General features: G+C 40.7%; 1 protein-coding gene across 1 annotated transcript in view; it reads left to right on the plus strand.

Annotated features, from left to right (window-relative positions):
* Positions 1–18,041, plus strand: part of cc2d2a (coiled-coil and C2 domain containing 2A) — a 22,909-nt gene extending 4,868 nt beyond the window's left edge. Inside the window, exons 10-38 of the mRNA XM_015404286.1 lie at positions 338–494; positions 568–704; positions 801–932; positions 1,059–1,268; positions 1,390–1,496; positions 1,583–1,723; positions 2,980–3,136; positions 3,221–3,486; positions 3,609–3,786; positions 3,900–4,053; positions 4,603–4,750; positions 6,577–6,709; positions 6,783–6,986; positions 7,096–7,188; positions 7,278–7,369; positions 9,472–9,639; positions 9,735–9,792; positions 9,879–9,988; positions 12,534–12,630; positions 12,702–12,800; positions 12,882–13,052; positions 15,239–15,442; positions 15,511–15,600; positions 15,671–15,784; positions 16,769–16,903; positions 17,006–17,128; positions 17,195–17,253; positions 17,342–17,519; positions 17,685–18,041. Of these exons, the coding sequence (XP_015259772.1) occupies positions 338–494; positions 568–704; positions 801–932; positions 1,059–1,268; positions 1,390–1,496; positions 1,583–1,723; positions 2,980–3,136; positions 3,221–3,486; positions 3,609–3,786; positions 3,900–4,053; positions 4,603–4,750; positions 6,577–6,709; positions 6,783–6,986; positions 7,096–7,188; positions 7,278–7,369; positions 9,472–9,639; positions 9,735–9,792; positions 9,879–9,988; positions 12,534–12,630; positions 12,702–12,800; positions 12,882–13,052; positions 15,239–15,442; positions 15,511–15,600; positions 15,671–15,784; positions 16,769–16,903; positions 17,006–17,128; positions 17,195–17,253; positions 17,342–17,519; positions 17,685–17,870 (4,101 nt within the window). The 3' untranslated portion in view covers positions 17,871–18,041. The remainder of the gene's footprint in view (positions 1–337; positions 495–567; positions 705–800; positions 933–1,058; positions 1,269–1,389; positions 1,497–1,582; positions 1,724–2,979; positions 3,137–3,220; positions 3,487–3,608; positions 3,787–3,899; positions 4,054–4,602; positions 4,751–6,576; positions 6,710–6,782; positions 6,987–7,095; positions 7,189–7,277; positions 7,370–9,471; positions 9,640–9,734; positions 9,793–9,878; positions 9,989–12,533; positions 12,631–12,701; positions 12,801–12,881; positions 13,053–15,238; positions 15,443–15,510; positions 15,601–15,670; positions 15,785–16,768; positions 16,904–17,005; positions 17,129–17,194; positions 17,254–17,341; positions 17,520–17,684) is intronic.
* The last annotated feature ends 281 nt before the right edge of the window (positions 18,042–18,322 follow it).

Here is an 18,322-nt window from a genome sequence, read left to right on the forward strand (position 1 = left end):
CACCAACATAGGCCAATCAGCTAACCAGTATTTTCGCCCCTTCCCAAAATTACTTCTACGGAAGGTTTCCAGATGGATATGCGGAGCAAATCCATCTGGAGGAGTCGGGTTAGATAGTTTGTACTCTGTCCTAAATGTTACATAAACATTTAGGACAGAGAAATTGGACATTTCTGATTTTTTTTTTTTTTTTATTTGAATTTTTTTTCAACCTTTGTCTTTTTATATAATAATTAAATGAAACTATGTAAAAAAACACGGAGAGGTATGAATACCTTTGGGAGGCTCTGTTTGGGCTGTAAAATTGTGAGTGAATGGTTCCCGTTTCTCACCTCAGAGTGAAGAAGCTCCTCTGGTTCGGAGTGAAGATGATTTATTCATCATTGACCAATCGCCGCAGGACTTTGTGGAACTGAGGAAAGCGGAGTACATCAGTTACCATAAGCGTGTTCAGCGAGACCGTGAGCTCTTGTTTACTCCAAGCTTTCGAACAGGTAACTTTTATTCTGATAGCAACACCTTTGACTGGCAGGTTTCTGTTCCTAATTTTGTGCACATTTCCTGCAGTTCCGACCTCTGTTAAACTGCCTGAAAATATGAAGCCCCGCTTTCTGGAGGATGAAGGTCTCTACGTAGGAGAAAGGCCTCCTGTATTTGGAACCAATGAAAACATTTTGGAGAATCGCATTTTAAAAATGGCGGAGGTATCATCAGCTGATGTGTTCCCATACATGTGTTCCCACATTTCTTTTTTTTTTCAGATTTATTCAGTTTCTTTTGTTGTTTATTTCTCTCTTAAGGGAAACAAATGGTTTGGAGACGATGGGAAGATTCTCGCTCTGCCTAACCCTATAAAGGAATCATCCACCAGGCCACCTCTGTTCCACATGGAGGGCGACTTGGATCCCGCCCTGCAAACTGTTTACAGGAAGGTCAGACTCTCCTGCATCCTTCAATAAACTTTGATGTCTGGACTGGAAACTGGAGCATGGGAACACATCGGAGCAGAAAATGTTCATGACCAGCACAGTGGATGATGCTGTTTTTATTCCTCCCAGGCTCTGAAGTCCAAGTACGCAAACCTGTATATTGCTGGAGCTGCAGACCCTGAGGGAGACTACCAGCTTGACGTTGATGTCTCTGGGCTGATCTTCTCCCATCACCCTCTCTTCAGCCGCGAACATGTCCTGGCGTCACGTTTAGCTCAGCTGTACGATCAGTACCTCACCAGACAACATAACAACCTCACAGGCAACCTCACTGATAAGGTAAGCTCTGATAGGTTCAATGTTAGGGTACAGAAAGCAGTTTTCACAACAACCGTATCGTTTGAAATTGCTTTATTGCAATATTGTGAGGATTTAGTCAATTTTTCCTCTTCTTCCGTAGTTGAACGGTCTAAGGAACGCCCTGCGTAATATGGTGAATATTCACGGTGAGCAGGGCTCCTCTGAGGCCCTGCAGCAGAGGGTTTCTGAGTACAGTCTGGAAGTGAGGTGAGGTGTTTTTCAGTCCATCACTGTTCAGAAGCAGTATTAGCTAACAAGCTCCCTGCTGGATATTTTCCTTCGGGCTGTTACAGGAACACTCGGCAGCTGAGAGACACAGAGCAGGAGAAAGACAGGACTCTGCTGAAGAGCATCACTAAAGTGTGGAAGGAGATCAAGTCCCTGAGAGAGTTTCAGCAGTTCACCAACACACCTTTTAAGCTCTACCTTAGAAGGTTACATCTCAATTCACACATCTGAATGTTTTTTCTTAGAGCTCTGCTATTCATTTATTATAATTTCACTTTGAAAACAAAGTCTTTGACCATGATTGATGCTTCTACATTGTAAAAATATAGCCACCCTCCAATGATTAAATAGAGGTTAACGATATGTTTGTTTGTTTTTTTTGTTTTTTTTTTTACATTTCAAGAGTTAAAAGTTCTTTACAGCAGCGGTTCCCAGACATTTCAGCCTTTGACCATAAAAATAACAATGCAACAGAATAGCCACTCCCTATATTACATATTATTAGTCACTCTAAGTTTATTTATACATAGAAAGTGAAGTAATTATATGAAATGTTAAATACGTATTTTTTATTATAAATTGTTAATTCATTATTTTAAATACATTTTTAATTATTCAGTGCCACACTAACTGTGCACTTTATAAGTTATTGGCGTATTAAATATTTGAATCACGCATTAGATAAATAAAATGTTACATCTTCTTATTTCATGGTCAGCTTATTCATTTAATAATGTTTAATGAAATATTTTAGCCTTCCATATATATATCAGGGATGACAATGATTCTGAAGAACATGTCATGACCCTAAGGAGGGTCCCGATCCCCACTTCAGGAACTCCTGCTTAACAGAACATCAATTAACAAACAGGAGAAAGTTGACTTTTAAGCAATGATTTGGTGATAAGACAATATTCCATGTTTTGAAACTAACAAAACATTTATCTGGAAATAAGAACAGTATCACACAACTATAAAAGTACCAACACCATTAAAGAGAGAAACAGCTACGCTACAAGGCCTATTGTTTCCCCAGAGGAGCTGCAGGGAACTGCTCCTCAGGTGGGAGAACCTGCTGACAGGAACACTTATGAGAGAGTAAAAGGAGGCGCCCTTCAAATTCTTCCTGCTCTTCACTATGAATACAGCCCCCCACAGATGTAAAAGCATCACACTGCCGGGTTGCTTTCCTTTAGCAAAAGCCATTAATCTCTGTTTCTTTAGAAATTCTGCATTATTATAGTCCAGTTACAAAATAATGCATTTCTTTAAGTTCATCTATCGGCTAAAATCCCTGCAAATTACTGAAGGTCGTCATTAACATGAGGATATAAGGGAAAAAAATGAATTGGCGTTGTTATTATTCCAGAGCACAGCACACCGGTTTGTCATATTCAGGTTAGGCTTAACAGGATTGTGTAAATTTGCATCACATTTCAGTATTTTGGTGTCGATCCTTTAGGGAGAATGTAGATCGGGCTTCAGATGAGCGGGAGTATGAAGGTGAAATCTCGGCAGAGGTTTTGGAGCTGGCAGCAGAAATGGAAGAAGAATACCAAAAGAAAGCAGCAGAGTACAAGAAGCAACTGGAAGATTGGAAACTCTGGAAGAAAAAGCAGGTACCTATGGGTCATTGTTCAGCCTCGTTTGGTGGAGCTTCACGGTCATATTCAAACACGTGTCTTTTTGCTCACTGATTGTAGAAAGCCAAAATGAAAAAGAAAAAGAAGAAGAAGAAAGGCCAGGCCCAGGATGACACAGAAGAAGAAGATCAGGATGGGAGCGAGTCTGACGGGCCCTCTGAGGAAGGACCTGTGAAGCCAGAGGCCCCTGAGAGACCAGACATTGAATCCACGGAGCAGTGGGTGAGAGAAAAGGCCTCCAGGATTCGCAGGAAACCAGGAGAGCCCATCCTGATCCCAGAGCTGTCTGCATCAGGTAGCATCACAGCCAGTGAACTCTGCCCCAGGTACAAACCTTAACCCAGGATATGAACCAATGCTCTCAATGCTGAGGGGGTTTGCATAGTAGTCAGACTTCCAGAGTATTTCATTTATTCCAGATATGTTCTCTTACTCCCTCCTCTTTCAGGGCTGAAATAGCTCGGCGGGAAGACGTTTCCAAGCGTTCTCTTTTCATCAAAATCCTTTACAACGACAAGGAAGTTTCCAGAACCGACAGCCGCTCACTGAGCAACGACTTCAGGGTTCACTTTGGTCAGATTTTCAATCTGAAAATACTCAACTGCCCCCAAAGCATTAAGCTGCAGGTGCAGTAGAAGTATTCTGTCAGTTTTCACACATTTCTAAGTTAAATAACTCACTGCAGTCTTCCAGTTTTAACCGGTTTTGCCTCTATGTCTGGTGTGCCATGTGTGGGCAGGTGTTTGAGGAGATCGGGTCGTCCTGCTCCCTGCTGGCTCAGGTCTTTGTTCCGGTCCCTGACCCAGCCGTCGTTACAGGCAGCGCTCCTATAGAGGAATTTGAGTTCAGCAGCAACCAACGGGTGATGTTTGATCACGAGGGAGTTGGAAGTGGTAATTTTCATTAGGCCAAACACACCCAAAAATATCCAGCATTGTTGAAAAGCCCTTTGTCACTCCTAATATCCTTATTTAGCTTCAAATGTAGACCTCTCTATGTGTGCTTTGTTTGGGCTACTTAACAATGACTGATTCTAGGATAATAGGGGTACATATGAAGGACTAAAAAAGCTACAGATAATGAGCACAGAAAAAATATCTCAACCGGCTCAAAAATGCAACAAAATGTTTGCTTTGTTTTTTATTGAGGGGCCTGTGACAAGATGCCTTACTTTCAAGTTTAATTATTCTTTGCAAACATTTAGTTCATCTCATCACTAAGATGCATTTTAAGGGTTGAGCTGCTGCACAAACGCTGCAGTAATGTAACTATGTTTTAAAGCCAAAGTTAAAAAAGGAAAAGATTTCAATCTCTAGAATAGAAAAAAAAGGAAAAGTTCCTTTTTACTCTTTTGGTGCAGAGCTTTAAAGGCCACTAGGAACTGGTTCATGGTTCTGAGACATGTCACCTTATTAAGACACTCTCTCTAAATATCTCCTCAGATGTTCCGCTCTCCTTCGAGCCCGATGGAAGCAACAAACTGACGCTGCTGACCTCTGGGAAGCTGTCTTGCTGTGTGTCATGGGGGATCGGGGAAGAAGGAGTCCCGCTTGCACCACCTGCTTCACAGCAACCGGGGGGCACACACAGGTACTGCCACAGAGGGAATGTTAAAGGACAATATTCCTAAAATTATAAACACAAAAATGGCCAAACACTGATTCACCAAACTGTCTACAGGTTCTAAATGTGTGGAAAACTAAGTTTCCATGTCATTGTAATACTTTGATTTAAAAGCAGATCTGTAAGTAGCTCCACCAAGCTAACAGCATCCTTCTGTGCTGACTTGGCTGTATCCGAACATCCACCCTAGCCCCTTAATGTCAAAGCAGGGTGGAGGTTGCTTAGGGACCCAAATACAGAGAGGAGGAGGCAGAGATGAGTTTTGCTGATTTAATGAAAAGGGGTAACAGAAACAAAATCCAAGAGCAAAATACCAAAAACCATTAGACGACAGGTGAAAACATACATGGGGAGTCAAGCAAGAACGAGAAACCAGCAGAGAGTAACTGAACAGGAGGTGTATATATGGGAGACAGAAACAATTGGAGGACTAATTATCTGATGGGGAGCAGGTGTAGACAGAAGCAACCAGAAGGAGCTAATGGAAAAGAGACCTGCACAAGAGGGCAACAGAGAGCAACTCAAAAAAATACAAGACTGCTTATAACACAAAATGGGAAAGAAACCGATGCACAAGAAAACATATAACATAAATGAAAGTGGAACTGAAAAGCTTTTAAAGAAAGTTAAACAGAAGTCTACACGGGGAGAACCATAACACTTAATCCTTTAATCGCTATATAGAGCGAGAATTATATAGTGGACTTTATAGTGAACTAAGTTAACTGACCTTTCGGACAGATGATCACTACTTTTAGCTCACCGATTGGCACATAACTCCGCCTCCACTAGGCGTGGATAAAAAAGCTGCTAGACTCTGTCCAACAAGTTTTTCTAGGCAGCAATTATCTCCCTTCAAACATTTCTTTCAAAAGTCGTAGCAAACACTGATGCATTCATGAAATTATATGTTTAGTGTATGTTGAAAAAAGAGGACTGACAGACTTTCACTTTAACTGATATTAACATGCCTTCCGATATTATGGTTTTTGGGATTCGAATTTAAACTCTTTTTAATTTCATAGCACTGACAAATAAATACAAACTTATTAGGAGAATGAAGGAGAGAATACATGGAAATGTTTTCTGGGTATAAACCTTTATGTTTATAGAACACTGAGCCTGGTTCTACTAGAGGTTTCGTCCTGTTAAAAGGGAGTTTTTCCTCTCCACTGTCGCTACAGGCATGCTTAGTGTGAGGGATTGCCTTTGAGTCAACTAGTCGAAGCAATCAACTGATTTTCCTAAGAAAGAAAACGTTTCAATTGGACTGTATGATCTAGCTGAATTGTAAAGTGCCTGAGATGGGATGTGTTGTGAATTGGCGCTATATAAATAAACTGAAGAGAAATTGAATTGAATGTACGTATTGTTCCCAGAAAGTTCAATCACGTTTATCTGGTAGTAAAGCTGTGAAATTGTCCTTTACCACAGAATAGAAAACTGATAAAAAAAAAGTCTGATTTAAAGTAGTGTTGCTCTGACAAAAAATAAAAAACCCAGATTTAGTCTAAAAATGTTTTTTTTTTAAAGTCTAAAAATGAGGAATTTGTGTTTGGCCATGTACTTAATTTTAATTGGTAAATGTATAGAAACCCTCTGTAAAGAAGATGCTATGAAACAGCATCACATTAGTGTGGTACAGTCATATATTCATCTGACTCATGGTATTAAGTGGGTGGGCAGATTGGTTGTATTTCCTTGGTTTTCTAAAGATGAGAGTACTTTTTTTTTTTTTCTTTTTTTTTTTTTCTGTCCATGTTAAAAGTTTTGTTTTTCTGTTTTTCTGGCAGAGGCCATCTAGATGCTGTCTCCTATATCGGGGCTTCCGGACTGTATGACATGAAAAAGATTGGTGAGTGGGCCACACAGTCACGACTGGACCCCAACGATCCGAAGAACACCTCCATCATGCAGCTGCTGAAAGTGAGTAACGGAAAAGGTTGTTTCCTGGATTAGAATCAAAGCCTAAAGAGGAACGGCTGCTGCTTCCTTCCAGGTGGCGAGCAGCGGAGAGGTGACCGCCCCCGACTACTTTCGCCTTGAGCATCTGCAGGAGGAGTTTAATTTCGTTACAGATGAGGAGATGGAGCGGTCCAAAAGGCTCCGCCTGCTCAGGCTCAGGAACCAGGAAGTTCCAGAGTTTCGTAATTGCAAGTTTGTTCCTCTTCTTGAAAGGGAGATCCCTGACAAGGTGTTCCAGGTTAGCCTTCCAAAACTTGACCACATCACAAAAACAGATGAAAGGATTCACACATGATTCGTTAGGTGTAACTGTTGCTCTTCTTTGTCTTTGGTTCAAATGAGTTTAGGAGTATGAAAAAAGATTAAAAGATGGGGAGGATATTGACACCAAGGAACATTTGGATCCTCACAGAGCTTTAGCAGCCAGATACCTTCACAAGGTCTGTAAATACAGTTTTATGTACAAGCACCTGTTTTTTCCCCTGAGGTATTGAGTCAGCTGTTGTGTAATGGTGGAATTTCCCCACAGATAAGGGAATCGGTCATCGATAGATTTATTCTGGCCAAACATTCCTACCAACTGTCCGACCTGGTGATTGAAGAAGAGATACCAAGCATTGGGTAAATATTAAACCATAATACCTTTCTTCCTTTCAGATCTTTAATTTGCTCTAAGCGTGTTATATCTGATCAGAGGATGTAAAATAATTTACTGCTATCAAAAATACTAATCCGCCCCATAAAAAGTGATGCTTTTTTTTCCGCTTATACTTTACTTTTTTGAGGTTGATCAGCGTTTCTAGAACTCAATTCAGTTTATTTATATATCGCCAACTCACACAACACGTCATCTCAGGGCACTTTACAGTTCACCAGATCATACAGTCAAATTGATTCAAAGTTTTCTATCTAAGAAAAACCAGTTGATCTACTCAATGACTCAAAGGCAGTCCCTCACACTAAGCATGCTTGTAGCGACAGTGGAGAGGAAAAACTCCCTTTTAACAGGAAAAAACCTCCAGCAGAATCGGGCTCAGTGTGAGCGGCCATCTGCTGAGGCTGACTGGTGTTCAAGGAGACAGAAGCAGAGATAAAACTTCTAAGTAGTAATCTTTGACCTTTTGGTTCACGAGTAAACACATGATTCAGGGACTCATTTCTGTTGGTTAGTGTTCCATAGACTAAACTAAGATGCTTGTTTATTCTGTCAGAATAGGATAATGAGAACGTTATTAGAATTCCCATTATAGACTCATCTGGAAGGCTTTCTTTATTTTGCCAGGTGAGACTATGGTTGTGTCCGATTGTCTGCCCTAATCACTATATAGGGCACCATATAGTGGCTACGCCATTTTAAATGAGTGTGCGAACGTCTAGTTGTCGGGCAGCAAAAGCGATACGGAGTTACATGACCAACAGGGAGCAAAAAGCAGTGATCATCTGTGCGCACATTCAGTTAACTGAGTTCACTATAAAGTCCTTGCCCTATATAGTGATTGATGGATTTAGGGGTTAGGGTGGACGTTCGGACACTGTCCTGGTGCCTTTGGCATAAACTAACGGATGCGCATTTGAAAAGCAACCCCTTGCTCTTTGTTAGGTACGGTGGAGACGCTGTAATTCTGTGGGCCTGAGGCTCGTCCAGCGGTTTTTGGTACCTTGATTAGAAAGCATGAACTCTTCAAAATACTACAAGATTGTTCAAAATGGTCTGGACACAACCAGGGAACCAGAACTGTGGTTACCTACAGGGAAATGGTTCTAAAACGTATGAGCTAATAGCAAAATAATTTGACCAGACAAACATCAGACTGTCTGCTAAAAGGAACAGAATATGGATGAGATTGTCCAGGAAGGGAAGGACAATGATTCCGCGATCAGTGGCAATATTTGTTCACTTAATTTTTTGCTTTCGTCCACTAAATAAATGGTCACCAGCTCTAAAAGCAAAAGTAAAAAGTGAGGGGACTTTTAACAGATCTTCCAAAGAAGTACTGATAGAACCACTGAGGTCTGTATGATATGTCTGAATAAATGTGCATCAGTTAAAGCTTTTCTGTTCTTGTCATAACTGTGACTGAACGTTTAAAATGTGTTTTCTATGTTTATGCCTTTCGTTTGCACATCACTTTTAAAGTGGTGCAGGTTCAGGGTATGTGTGTAAAGCTTTTATTTTGCCTCTCCCCTGCCCCGCCTCTGTGTGCTTTTTAGTTGCAAACTTCAGGTACCGAAACTCTAGTACCTTTAGACCACTGGCAGTATTCAGTCCTTTTTAGAAGACCACTGCAACACATTTAGAAATGATAATGAAGAATTACATAACTGTGCAAACATATAACTATGGCATACATCATCTTTTTGCATTTTTATGTGTGATTTCGCTGCTTTACAATATTTTTATCTCAGTAGACATTTTTAGATGAAAACATAATAAAATTTAGAACAACTCTGTAAACTATTCATCTGCTGTTATCTTCTGTACATCAAAATATATATATATTTTTAAGTCTGTATCTTGTTTTAAAAATGTGCTATTTGAGAAAATGTTGCATCACTCTCTAGAAAAGCTAGGAATTAAATAAAACAAATTAGTTTTAACTGCAGAAATCTCTTCCTGTTTCCTTTGGGAACTGAGCACTGTTAGTAGCCAGCAGTCCCATCCATCCATTGCTCCGTAGTTTGAACCACTGGTATTTAGACGTTATGCCTGTTGCTGCCAACAGGATTCTTGGAATTAACCTTTTCAAGCTGGCTGAGTCCAAACGGCCACTGAAACCTCAAAGGAAAGAAAGGAAAAAGGTGACTGCCCAGAATCTGTCCGACGGAGACATCAAACTGCTCATTAATGTCATTCGGGCCCACAACATCCCCATACGTAAACCCCAGAGCAAGTGAGTGGTTCTTGTTTTGACGATCTACAATGGAAGGAACACACAGCGTAGATGTTGTACTTTAGGATGTCTGACAACGAACCTCTGATTTCCAGTAAACCGGGACAGTCTTCTCAGAGTGTCCTCCAGGGCAGTGATTGGTACCTCAGCCAGGTACTGGACACCCCTACCCTACATTACAGCTGGAACAGTCTGACCTATAGCTCCCATTTTAAGTATTTATTGTTTCTGTAATGCAGATACAGGTGAGGCCATTTGTGGAGGTTTCCTTCCAGCGCACGGTGCTCCAAACAACCACGGCTGATGGACCAAATCCGAGCTGGAATGAGGAGCTGCAGCTGCCGTTTAGGTAACCAGCTGCACCCTAAAGCAGGCTCTTCTTTCCTGAATTTATTATTAGATCCTATTTCAGTAGGATAAAAGATAGAGATCCGGTTTAAACCGCCTGTTTCAACCACAATAAAAAAAGAACCAATAAAATTGAAGGAGTTTTACGTGTAAAATGAATAATTAGGATTGTATTGATTTTAATATTATTGTTCAAAATGGAACTCTATTTGAATATTTCTGTTTTTATTATATGAAAACCTTAGATTTAGTCCAATTAGAACAGAAATGTGTTGGTATGATTGGACACATATCATGTCTGTAGTGTTTTCCATGATTTTGGAGGACAACCAAATATCTCTACATGAGAAAGAAATGTGCTGCTCTGTAAATTATATATAGAGATCTTTAGGGAATTAGAATTTTTGTATTTTATTAGCCATGGGCTACGATCTTTTTCATTCTGTGTGAGATGAATCTATATATATAAAAAATATGTATTTTAAACCACTCTGTGAATTAGGATTACAGTGAACCCTCGCTATAACGCGGTTCACTTTTCACGGTCTCGCTGCTTCACGGATTTGCATCATGCATTGTTAAACTTTATTGTCAAACATATTAATGGTGGCATGTCGGTTTATAAGGATCTTTTGGCCCACAAGAAAAAAAGAGCGACAACAACTACCAATAACTAAGTTCTTCTCTCCAAAACACACACCTGCACCGCAGGCTTTAGAAGAAAAAAACGCCACAGAGCAATCAGGATGCAGCGGCTCCATCAAACAGTAGTGAAATACTGTACTGTACACGTCAGTCACTATTTGTCCTACTGTACTTTGTATTTTTTCATTTTCTCCCGTTCCAATCCGTCACGGCGGGGCGGTGCTGATCTCCGCAATATTAACCCTTCATTATTATAATTATTACTTATTTATTTATTTATTTTATTTATAACTATATTATTTTACAGTACAGTAGTTAACAACGTTTATACCGTACTTTTATTTGTTAAACAAATGCTTGGGCCTGTAAAAAGTTTTTGTTCCTTGATTTCAATGTTGTATGGAGTATTTCATTGTATTATAACTGTAAAAAAATTAAGGTTTCTACTTCACGGATTTCACCTATCGCGGGTTCTTTTTGGAACGTAACCCCCGTGATAAACAAGGGTTCACTGTATTGGAAATATATGCTTATTAGAGGCTGTTTACTGTACATACTGTAGATTTACCAGAAAATGAAACAGCCCAACAAAGTGGTGTCCCTTTTAATAACAGTTGGAACTTCCAAACAAGTAGATAGTAGAGCCCCCTTTGCTGTTGTGACTTGCTGCAAGCATGCTTCACAGCCAGACACCAGCTGCTGGCAGCGTTCCAGAGGAATTTGAGTTCACACCTCACAGACAAAAGGCATCTAGTTTGCTGCAACTGCCTGTTTCCTTTGCCAGTTGGCGCCCAAACTAAAGCCATTTTACAAACAGCATCCCGCTTTTCTCATTGGATTTGCTTCATAGTATGTAACGCAGCCCCAGAGCACCACAGAGCCCCTGCCATGCCACACTACAGGCATGGCGCTCTTTTCAGTGTACCACCGACCCACAGGTCTAAAAACTACTCTTACTGGTTCTCAGAACAGAATCTCTAAACCTTGTTTCCCTATTTATAAAGCCTTGGGCAAATTGGGGCTGTTTTGCAGAAGTCCTCACCCTCGTTTTGTTGATAGTGACGTTGTCCTCCTGTCTCCCTTCCTGTCTGTATGTAGATTGGCTAGCAATAACCCCCAACAGTCTGTTATCGTCACTATGCTGTCAAAGCAGCATTTGGATATCCATTTTTTACATTCTTACAATGCAAATAATTAATTTGTGTATCTCCATCACTGGTAAAAATCTCTCAAATGTGTTCTTACCCTTTTAACATTTTCCTACTTTTAGGTTTTTAGAAGTGTGTGTGTTTGTCTGTTTGTCTTTCTGTGTAAAGCACAGGAGTCAAACTGGTTCCAGAAAGGACCGCGTCGGTGCAGGTTTTCTTTCCAAGATTGGACTCCCTTGATGAGATGACTGGAGTCTGGTGTGCTATTGCTTGTTTGGAAAGAAAACCTGCAGCCACACGGCCCTTTACTGGAATTACTTTGAAACCCCTGGTGTAAAGGATAACTTAGAAAGTTATGGACAGATTTTAATGACATTTTTACCAGAGGTGCGCCTCATACCAAGGAACAACCTCTATAATATTAGTGATGATCCAAATCATAATCCAGATAGAGGTTTCTTTTTAAAGGATTCTTTAACATTGTAAGATGAAGATTTATAGAAACAAGCAGTTTCCCCCCTAAAGCAGAGGGTGAGACTAGTGGCTATTGACAGGTTCAGCATTGGACTCCAAAAGTCATAATCTAACGTTTGGGTTATGCAGTAAAATATGCTGCTTGGTGGAGGTCTGTGCTCTGAATGCTTCTCTAGTTATCATATTAAAAGCACAATTTTCAGTGTATTTATCAGAAGGTTTACCTGTTGCTTTATTGAGTTAATAAAATTAACTTATTTCTTTTCCGTCTTTCCGCAGCGCACCTAACGGTGACTATAGCACTGCCGGCTTGCAATCTGTCAAAGATGAAGTCTTCATCAACATATTTGATGAAGTGCTGTTAGAGAGTGGACCGGTAAGCACTGTTCTACGTACGGTTGATCTAAATGAAGGTGCAGCCACAGTAACTGTAACCTTTCTGCCCAGAGTGACAGACAGAGGATGACGTCCATTCACACGCAGGTAGAGAAGCACTGGCTGGGCTCAGTCAAGATCCCCTTCAGCACCATTTACTCCCAGTCAAAGGTGAGATTCTACCACGTGGATTTTGTTAGAGGGCATTTTCTAGAATGGGAGATTACAGGCAATTCCTTCTCAATCTGACAGATTGATGGAGCTTTCAAGGTGAACACGCCGGCCGTGTTGCTGGGATACAGCAGGGAGCACAGCAGTAACAGCGTTTATGATCACTGGCGGAGCACGTGTGGAGGGACGTTCATCCGACTCTTCATCACCATCGAACCTCAGCTGGTGCCTGGAGAGTCTATTAGGGTGAAGGTAACCAAGTCCTCAGGAATGGAGATCCTGTCTGATTTTATTTTTATTTCAGGCTTCCATCAATGTTCCTACTGATTTGGTTTAATTTTACTAACCAATGTATTCGTGCCACTTGAGCTTTTTAAGTTTTCACGTTAAAAATCAAATGGTTCAATGTAGTTTATTAGGTATTTTTTCTTATGGAAGAAGGAAGGTTTGTTACCTTCCCATCAGCCGCTGAGGGTGGAGATCTATAAAGGGTTAAAGTGTAGATTTTACGATACAGACCGACACAGAGTGGCGACCAGTTGTGAAGCAGAAGGAAAATGATCCATGTGTGAGTTAATAATTTTCAGAATTATCTATTTTTCTTATTCTGGCTTTTGAGGTAGATGTTTTCCAGCTTTACAATTCTAAAGATTATTTACAAAACTCTGCTAAACAGGATATAGAGTATTACCTAAATCTATTTTTTTATTGTTTTAAGGTCTGACCGAGTGATTCTATGACTGTTCTTAACCAGCGCTGACTGCATGTTTATAGTTGTTTTCCTGCCCCCCCCACTAACTGACCATTTTCAGCCTCTAGCAGTTTTTCTCTTTCTTTTTCATCTCCAACTGTGTTCAGATCGTCTCTAAAACCAGCATAATCCTACTACCATGTTTCAATGGTATCGTGTTCAAAGCGATGGGCAGCAGTAGTTGGGATTATGAGCATAAAAGTTCACTTTTCCCAGGATTGAACAGTCATGTGTGAGCTGTTTAAAATTTGGGATTAAGGTTAAACCTTTCCAGCCCTGTTCTTTCATCCTCTTGATGCTGTTTTTACTAAAAGACCCCTGAAGCCAGAGCAGGCTCGGACTGGGAATGATTTTCGGCCCTGGCATTTTTCCATCTACACCGGCCCATTTATGGACCCGCCCCCCACATTATTAATACAGACGTGACAGTAATTGCTGCTGCGTAACGTCAACACCTGCGCGAAGCCAGTCAGACACCCACTCACACAAACAGCGCCTTCACTGACTCACATTTTCCAGCCCAAAAAATTTTCATAAACCGCCTGATATACGTAATCTCACCCAATTTGAACCAAAGTCTATTGATATCTTAGGCTTAAAAATCTAAAGAAAAACATTTTTTACACATAGACAGCCATCCTAATCTACCAGATTGAAAAACATCCCAACCTGGCAACAATACATGTAAGACGGGAAATGTTAGCCTTTAGATGCAAAACCCCATCATGCACCGTAACATATTTTACATATGCAAAATATTCTAACATAAATTCGGCAAATATAAGAGGAACATCGTAGTTTGGTTTAAAGAAAGCATTTTAGTTGTAATTTAGTTTGTTGCAAGGATATTACAGTTTGAAGAAATAGAAAATTACACCATATACCAACCGTCTCAAGGATGTGCATGACAAGGAAGGCCTATTTAAACTGCATGCATCAATTCTTCAGCTCCTTGAGTTATTTCCTGTCACAGGGAGGTGCTTCGGCCGGAGAGTAAATGTTGGGGTCGGTATGATTTAAGGACAGCCGGCCCTCGCATGCTGACATTAGGACGGGCCCATCATCACATATTACCAGTCCGAGCCTGGGCCAGAGTATCCTCTGGCCTCAGGGTTCTCTGTACACAGCTGTAAGGGGGGTGGGGTATCCAACTTGCATTAGATGAAATGGCACAAAGTTAAGTCTGTTTACCTTTGACACTTCAGGACGCAGTCAGCTGTACTTTATTCAGGAGATATCGGAGTAAAGGTGGCCTTTCCTTCCACTTCATATGTCGGTTAGAGTGGAATACAGTTAAATGTGTGATTCTAATGTAACAGTTTGAAAAGGTTAAGGGGAGCGAATATTTTATCAATTGCTCTACCTTCAAATGTTGTTTTTCTTCCTTCCTGTTCTTTCAGAGATTCCTTAGCAGGTTCACTTTTTTTTTACCTTTTGTTTTAGTCTGTTTATTTGTTTAGCAGTAGATGGTATTTCTTTAATAATTTGTTCCTTGTATTGTCTGTTTTTTTTTTTACCTGCTTTTTTTCTGCCTCATGCACTAGATAAAGGAAGTAGAGGTAACCTTCCGTTGTTTTTCACCCTATTCTGAATCTTTCACACCAACCTGTGCTTTAGATAAAAATTTATATTAGAACACGTCCCTGAGCTGTGGTTAACTGAAGTAACGTTTGGTGCTTTGATGCAGTTGGACAGTCAGGAGGATGAGCGTTTACTGCAGGCTTCAGGGAAGTTTGAGAAGGACGCAGCTCAAGGCTTCCCGGACCGACGCTGCGTCACCACAGTCATAGACCTCAGTGGGAAGACGGTCTTCATCACGCGTTACATCCGACCACTCAACCCCCCACAGCAGTTCCTCGATGCCTTTCCTAACAACCCTCAGGAGGCAACGGTCAGTGTAATCTGACTGAGCACAAATTGATGTCGACTTTTAGTTTATCGTTTTCGTTCGTCTTGCAGACCCTGGTGGCCCGATTTGTCTCCCTGATCCCATCTTTGCCGGACCAGGTTTCCTTCTCTGGAGCCTTTGACTTATGGAGCACATGCGACGTGAGTTAAGATTTGGGAATAGTTCCAGGACGGGGAATTACCAATCTTACATGTTTTCATTTTGTTTCAGCAATTCCTGACTCTACTGGCAGGAGATGAGGAGGAACATGCTGTACTGTTGTGCAACTACTTTCTCTTTTTGGGAAAGAAGGCCTGGCTTATAATTGGCACAGCCATACCAGAGGTAACTGACCTGGGCGTGTTAAACCTGAACCTATCGCCATTACAAACTTACCCAACACTTCAGGCTTTTGAACTTTTATCACGTTGCCACAAGCTTCAATGTATTTCTTCAGGAATTTATATGACAGACCAACACAAGTTAGTGAAACATTAGAAAGAGGAATGACAGGATAATCGACTTTTAAACATTCTACTAATACAAATCAGAAAAGTACAGCCTCCATTTGTTTCTGCCTCTTTTAGCTCTAATATCCTGGGATACAATCCAGTGTAAACAGTTTATTTATTCTCGGCATAGATCCAGCTGTTCTTTGAACCCCCCATGGTTTGATAAAGAACATCAGAGAACAGGCAGCAGCATCATCATCATCATCATCAGTGATGTGGGGAAAGTTTAAAGCAGACTAATGTTATAAAATTATTAATTGAGCTTTCAACATCTTAAAGAAACTCTGTTCAAGCCATTATCTGAAAATGGAAAAAAAGACTAAAGACCTAGTAAGGAATGAGCTTAGAGGCTAATATGAACTCTGGAGGAGATGCAGCGGTCCATAGCTCAGATGGAAGAACCTGTCAGCTGTTTAATTGTGCATTAATTGTGAAATTGTTCATTCCAGCCTTATTCTCTGAGTGACATGAAGTCCCTCACTGCTGAGGGAAAGCTATAAGCAGTTCTGTCTGCCTACGTGGAAAAAGGTGCCTTGTCAGGATTAGATCAAAACTGAATTATTTCTATAAGCTGCAGCTGTAATTGCAGGGAAATGTGTTTCTACAAAGGATTAACCCACATCCTTTTTTCCTTTTCTTTCCATTTCACCACTCCTTTCAAATTGGTTTGTATCAAAAATCACAATCAAACACACTGAGGTTTGTGGCTTAAAGGAAGTAAAAAAAGGAAAGATATTAATGCGGTATGACCTCCTTTGGAAGGCACAGCAAATTCAGAAAGCACAGGCCTAACTGTTTAATGTGGATTTTCCAACAGGGACCCACAGCTTATGTGCTAACCCATGAGCCGAGCGGCTACTTCATCTGGAACCCCAGCAGCGGACAGTTCTATGAAAAGGACGACGCCTTCTGCCCCCTGCAGACTGTGGGCTGCTTGGTTAATTCTGACAATGTGAGTGGAAAAAAAACCGCTAGATAACCAGAAACTTTCCTCATTAATATCAGTGTCAGCTTCCTCTATAATGATAGAAAAATAAATTTTTTTATTGTTTAGGTTTGGTTGAACATTCAGGAAAATCCCTCACCTTTAAACACAAACTTTGACATCACTAAGGCCAATATGTGGAAACCATTTTTCTCCCGCTCCTTCTCCCACCCCGGGCTGTCTAGTGTACAGGTAAATATATAACTTACATTTAAACATGTCAATTATCAATTTCCACTAATTATTTCCCTCCTGTAGCCAGAGGAGTTGGTGTACCGCCAGACGGACGTAGCAGCTGCAGCTGAGCTTCAGGACAGGTGAGCGACAGGAACGATAGCAGCTATTATTTTATTTTATTAATAAAGCGGGGAAAAAAAGCCTCAATTTGCATCTAATTCTGGATAGAGTGGAGAAGATACTGAAGGAGAAGATTATGGAGTGGCGCCCACTTCACCCAACTCGCTGGAACCGGTACTGTAACTCAACCCTGAAGCAGTTTCTGCCCAAACTGGAGCAGAGCCGCGGTCAGGATGTGGCTGAGGGCCACCGCCTTGAGCTGCAGAGCCTCCTCGGAGACTACAGGGTAAATAAGAAACCCGGCAACTCGTCCAAAACAAAGATTATATGTAACGATTAACATTTCTGGCCTTGCATTTGGTCACAGTGATGTGCAGAAACCAGCATAAAGTGTGACTTTTGTTTGGATGAAGTTCTTTCAGAATGACCTGGTGTATCCTCGTCTTCACAGATTTCCGGATTCCCGCTCCATCTGCCATTTTCTGAGATCCAACCGATTGTAGAGGCAGTTCACAGCACCGGGGTTCACAATATTCACTCATCCAATGTGGAGTTTGCGATGGCGGTGTACGTGCATCCTTATCCTAACAACGTGATGTCAGTGTGGGTTTATCTGGCCTCACTCATCCGCACGTGATCAAAGACCGAACCTGTTCAACATTTCACTAGCTGTTGCTTTTTATTATAACTTTTTATCTTGTTTATAAAGTACTAATGTGTATATATGTTAATGTTTTGATAAATATTTTCTACCTGTCATCACTCCAGCATCAGTTCTAAGTGCCTTACAGTATTAATTTGCCCTGAACTTGTAAACCAAAACCTTAATGTACTTAGTTTATATATAATGGAATAAGACAGAGTAAAAATAATTTTGAAATTAAAGAAGTGTGGTTTATGGTTTCCAAATGCATGTTTCAAAACTATAGTATACATTTATATTTTTCCCCTTTGGTCGGTTGTGTGTGGAACCAGATATTACTGAGGTTAAAGCTTTAGGTTTATTGTAGTATAGCTACCAGCTTTATGTATTTGGAGGCTTTTTGCTTCTGCTTTGCTAAACAGTTGAGTAGCGATGGGTTCAATTGT

This window comes from Cyprinodon variegatus, unplaced genomic scaffold (assembly GCF_000732505.1).
Source record: "Cyprinodon variegatus isolate N-32 unplaced genomic scaffold, C_variegatus-1.0 Scaffold1683, whole genome shotgun sequence".
NCBI classification, from domain to species: Eukaryota; Metazoa; Chordata; class Actinopteri; order Cyprinodontiformes; family Cyprinodontidae; genus Cyprinodon; species Cyprinodon variegatus.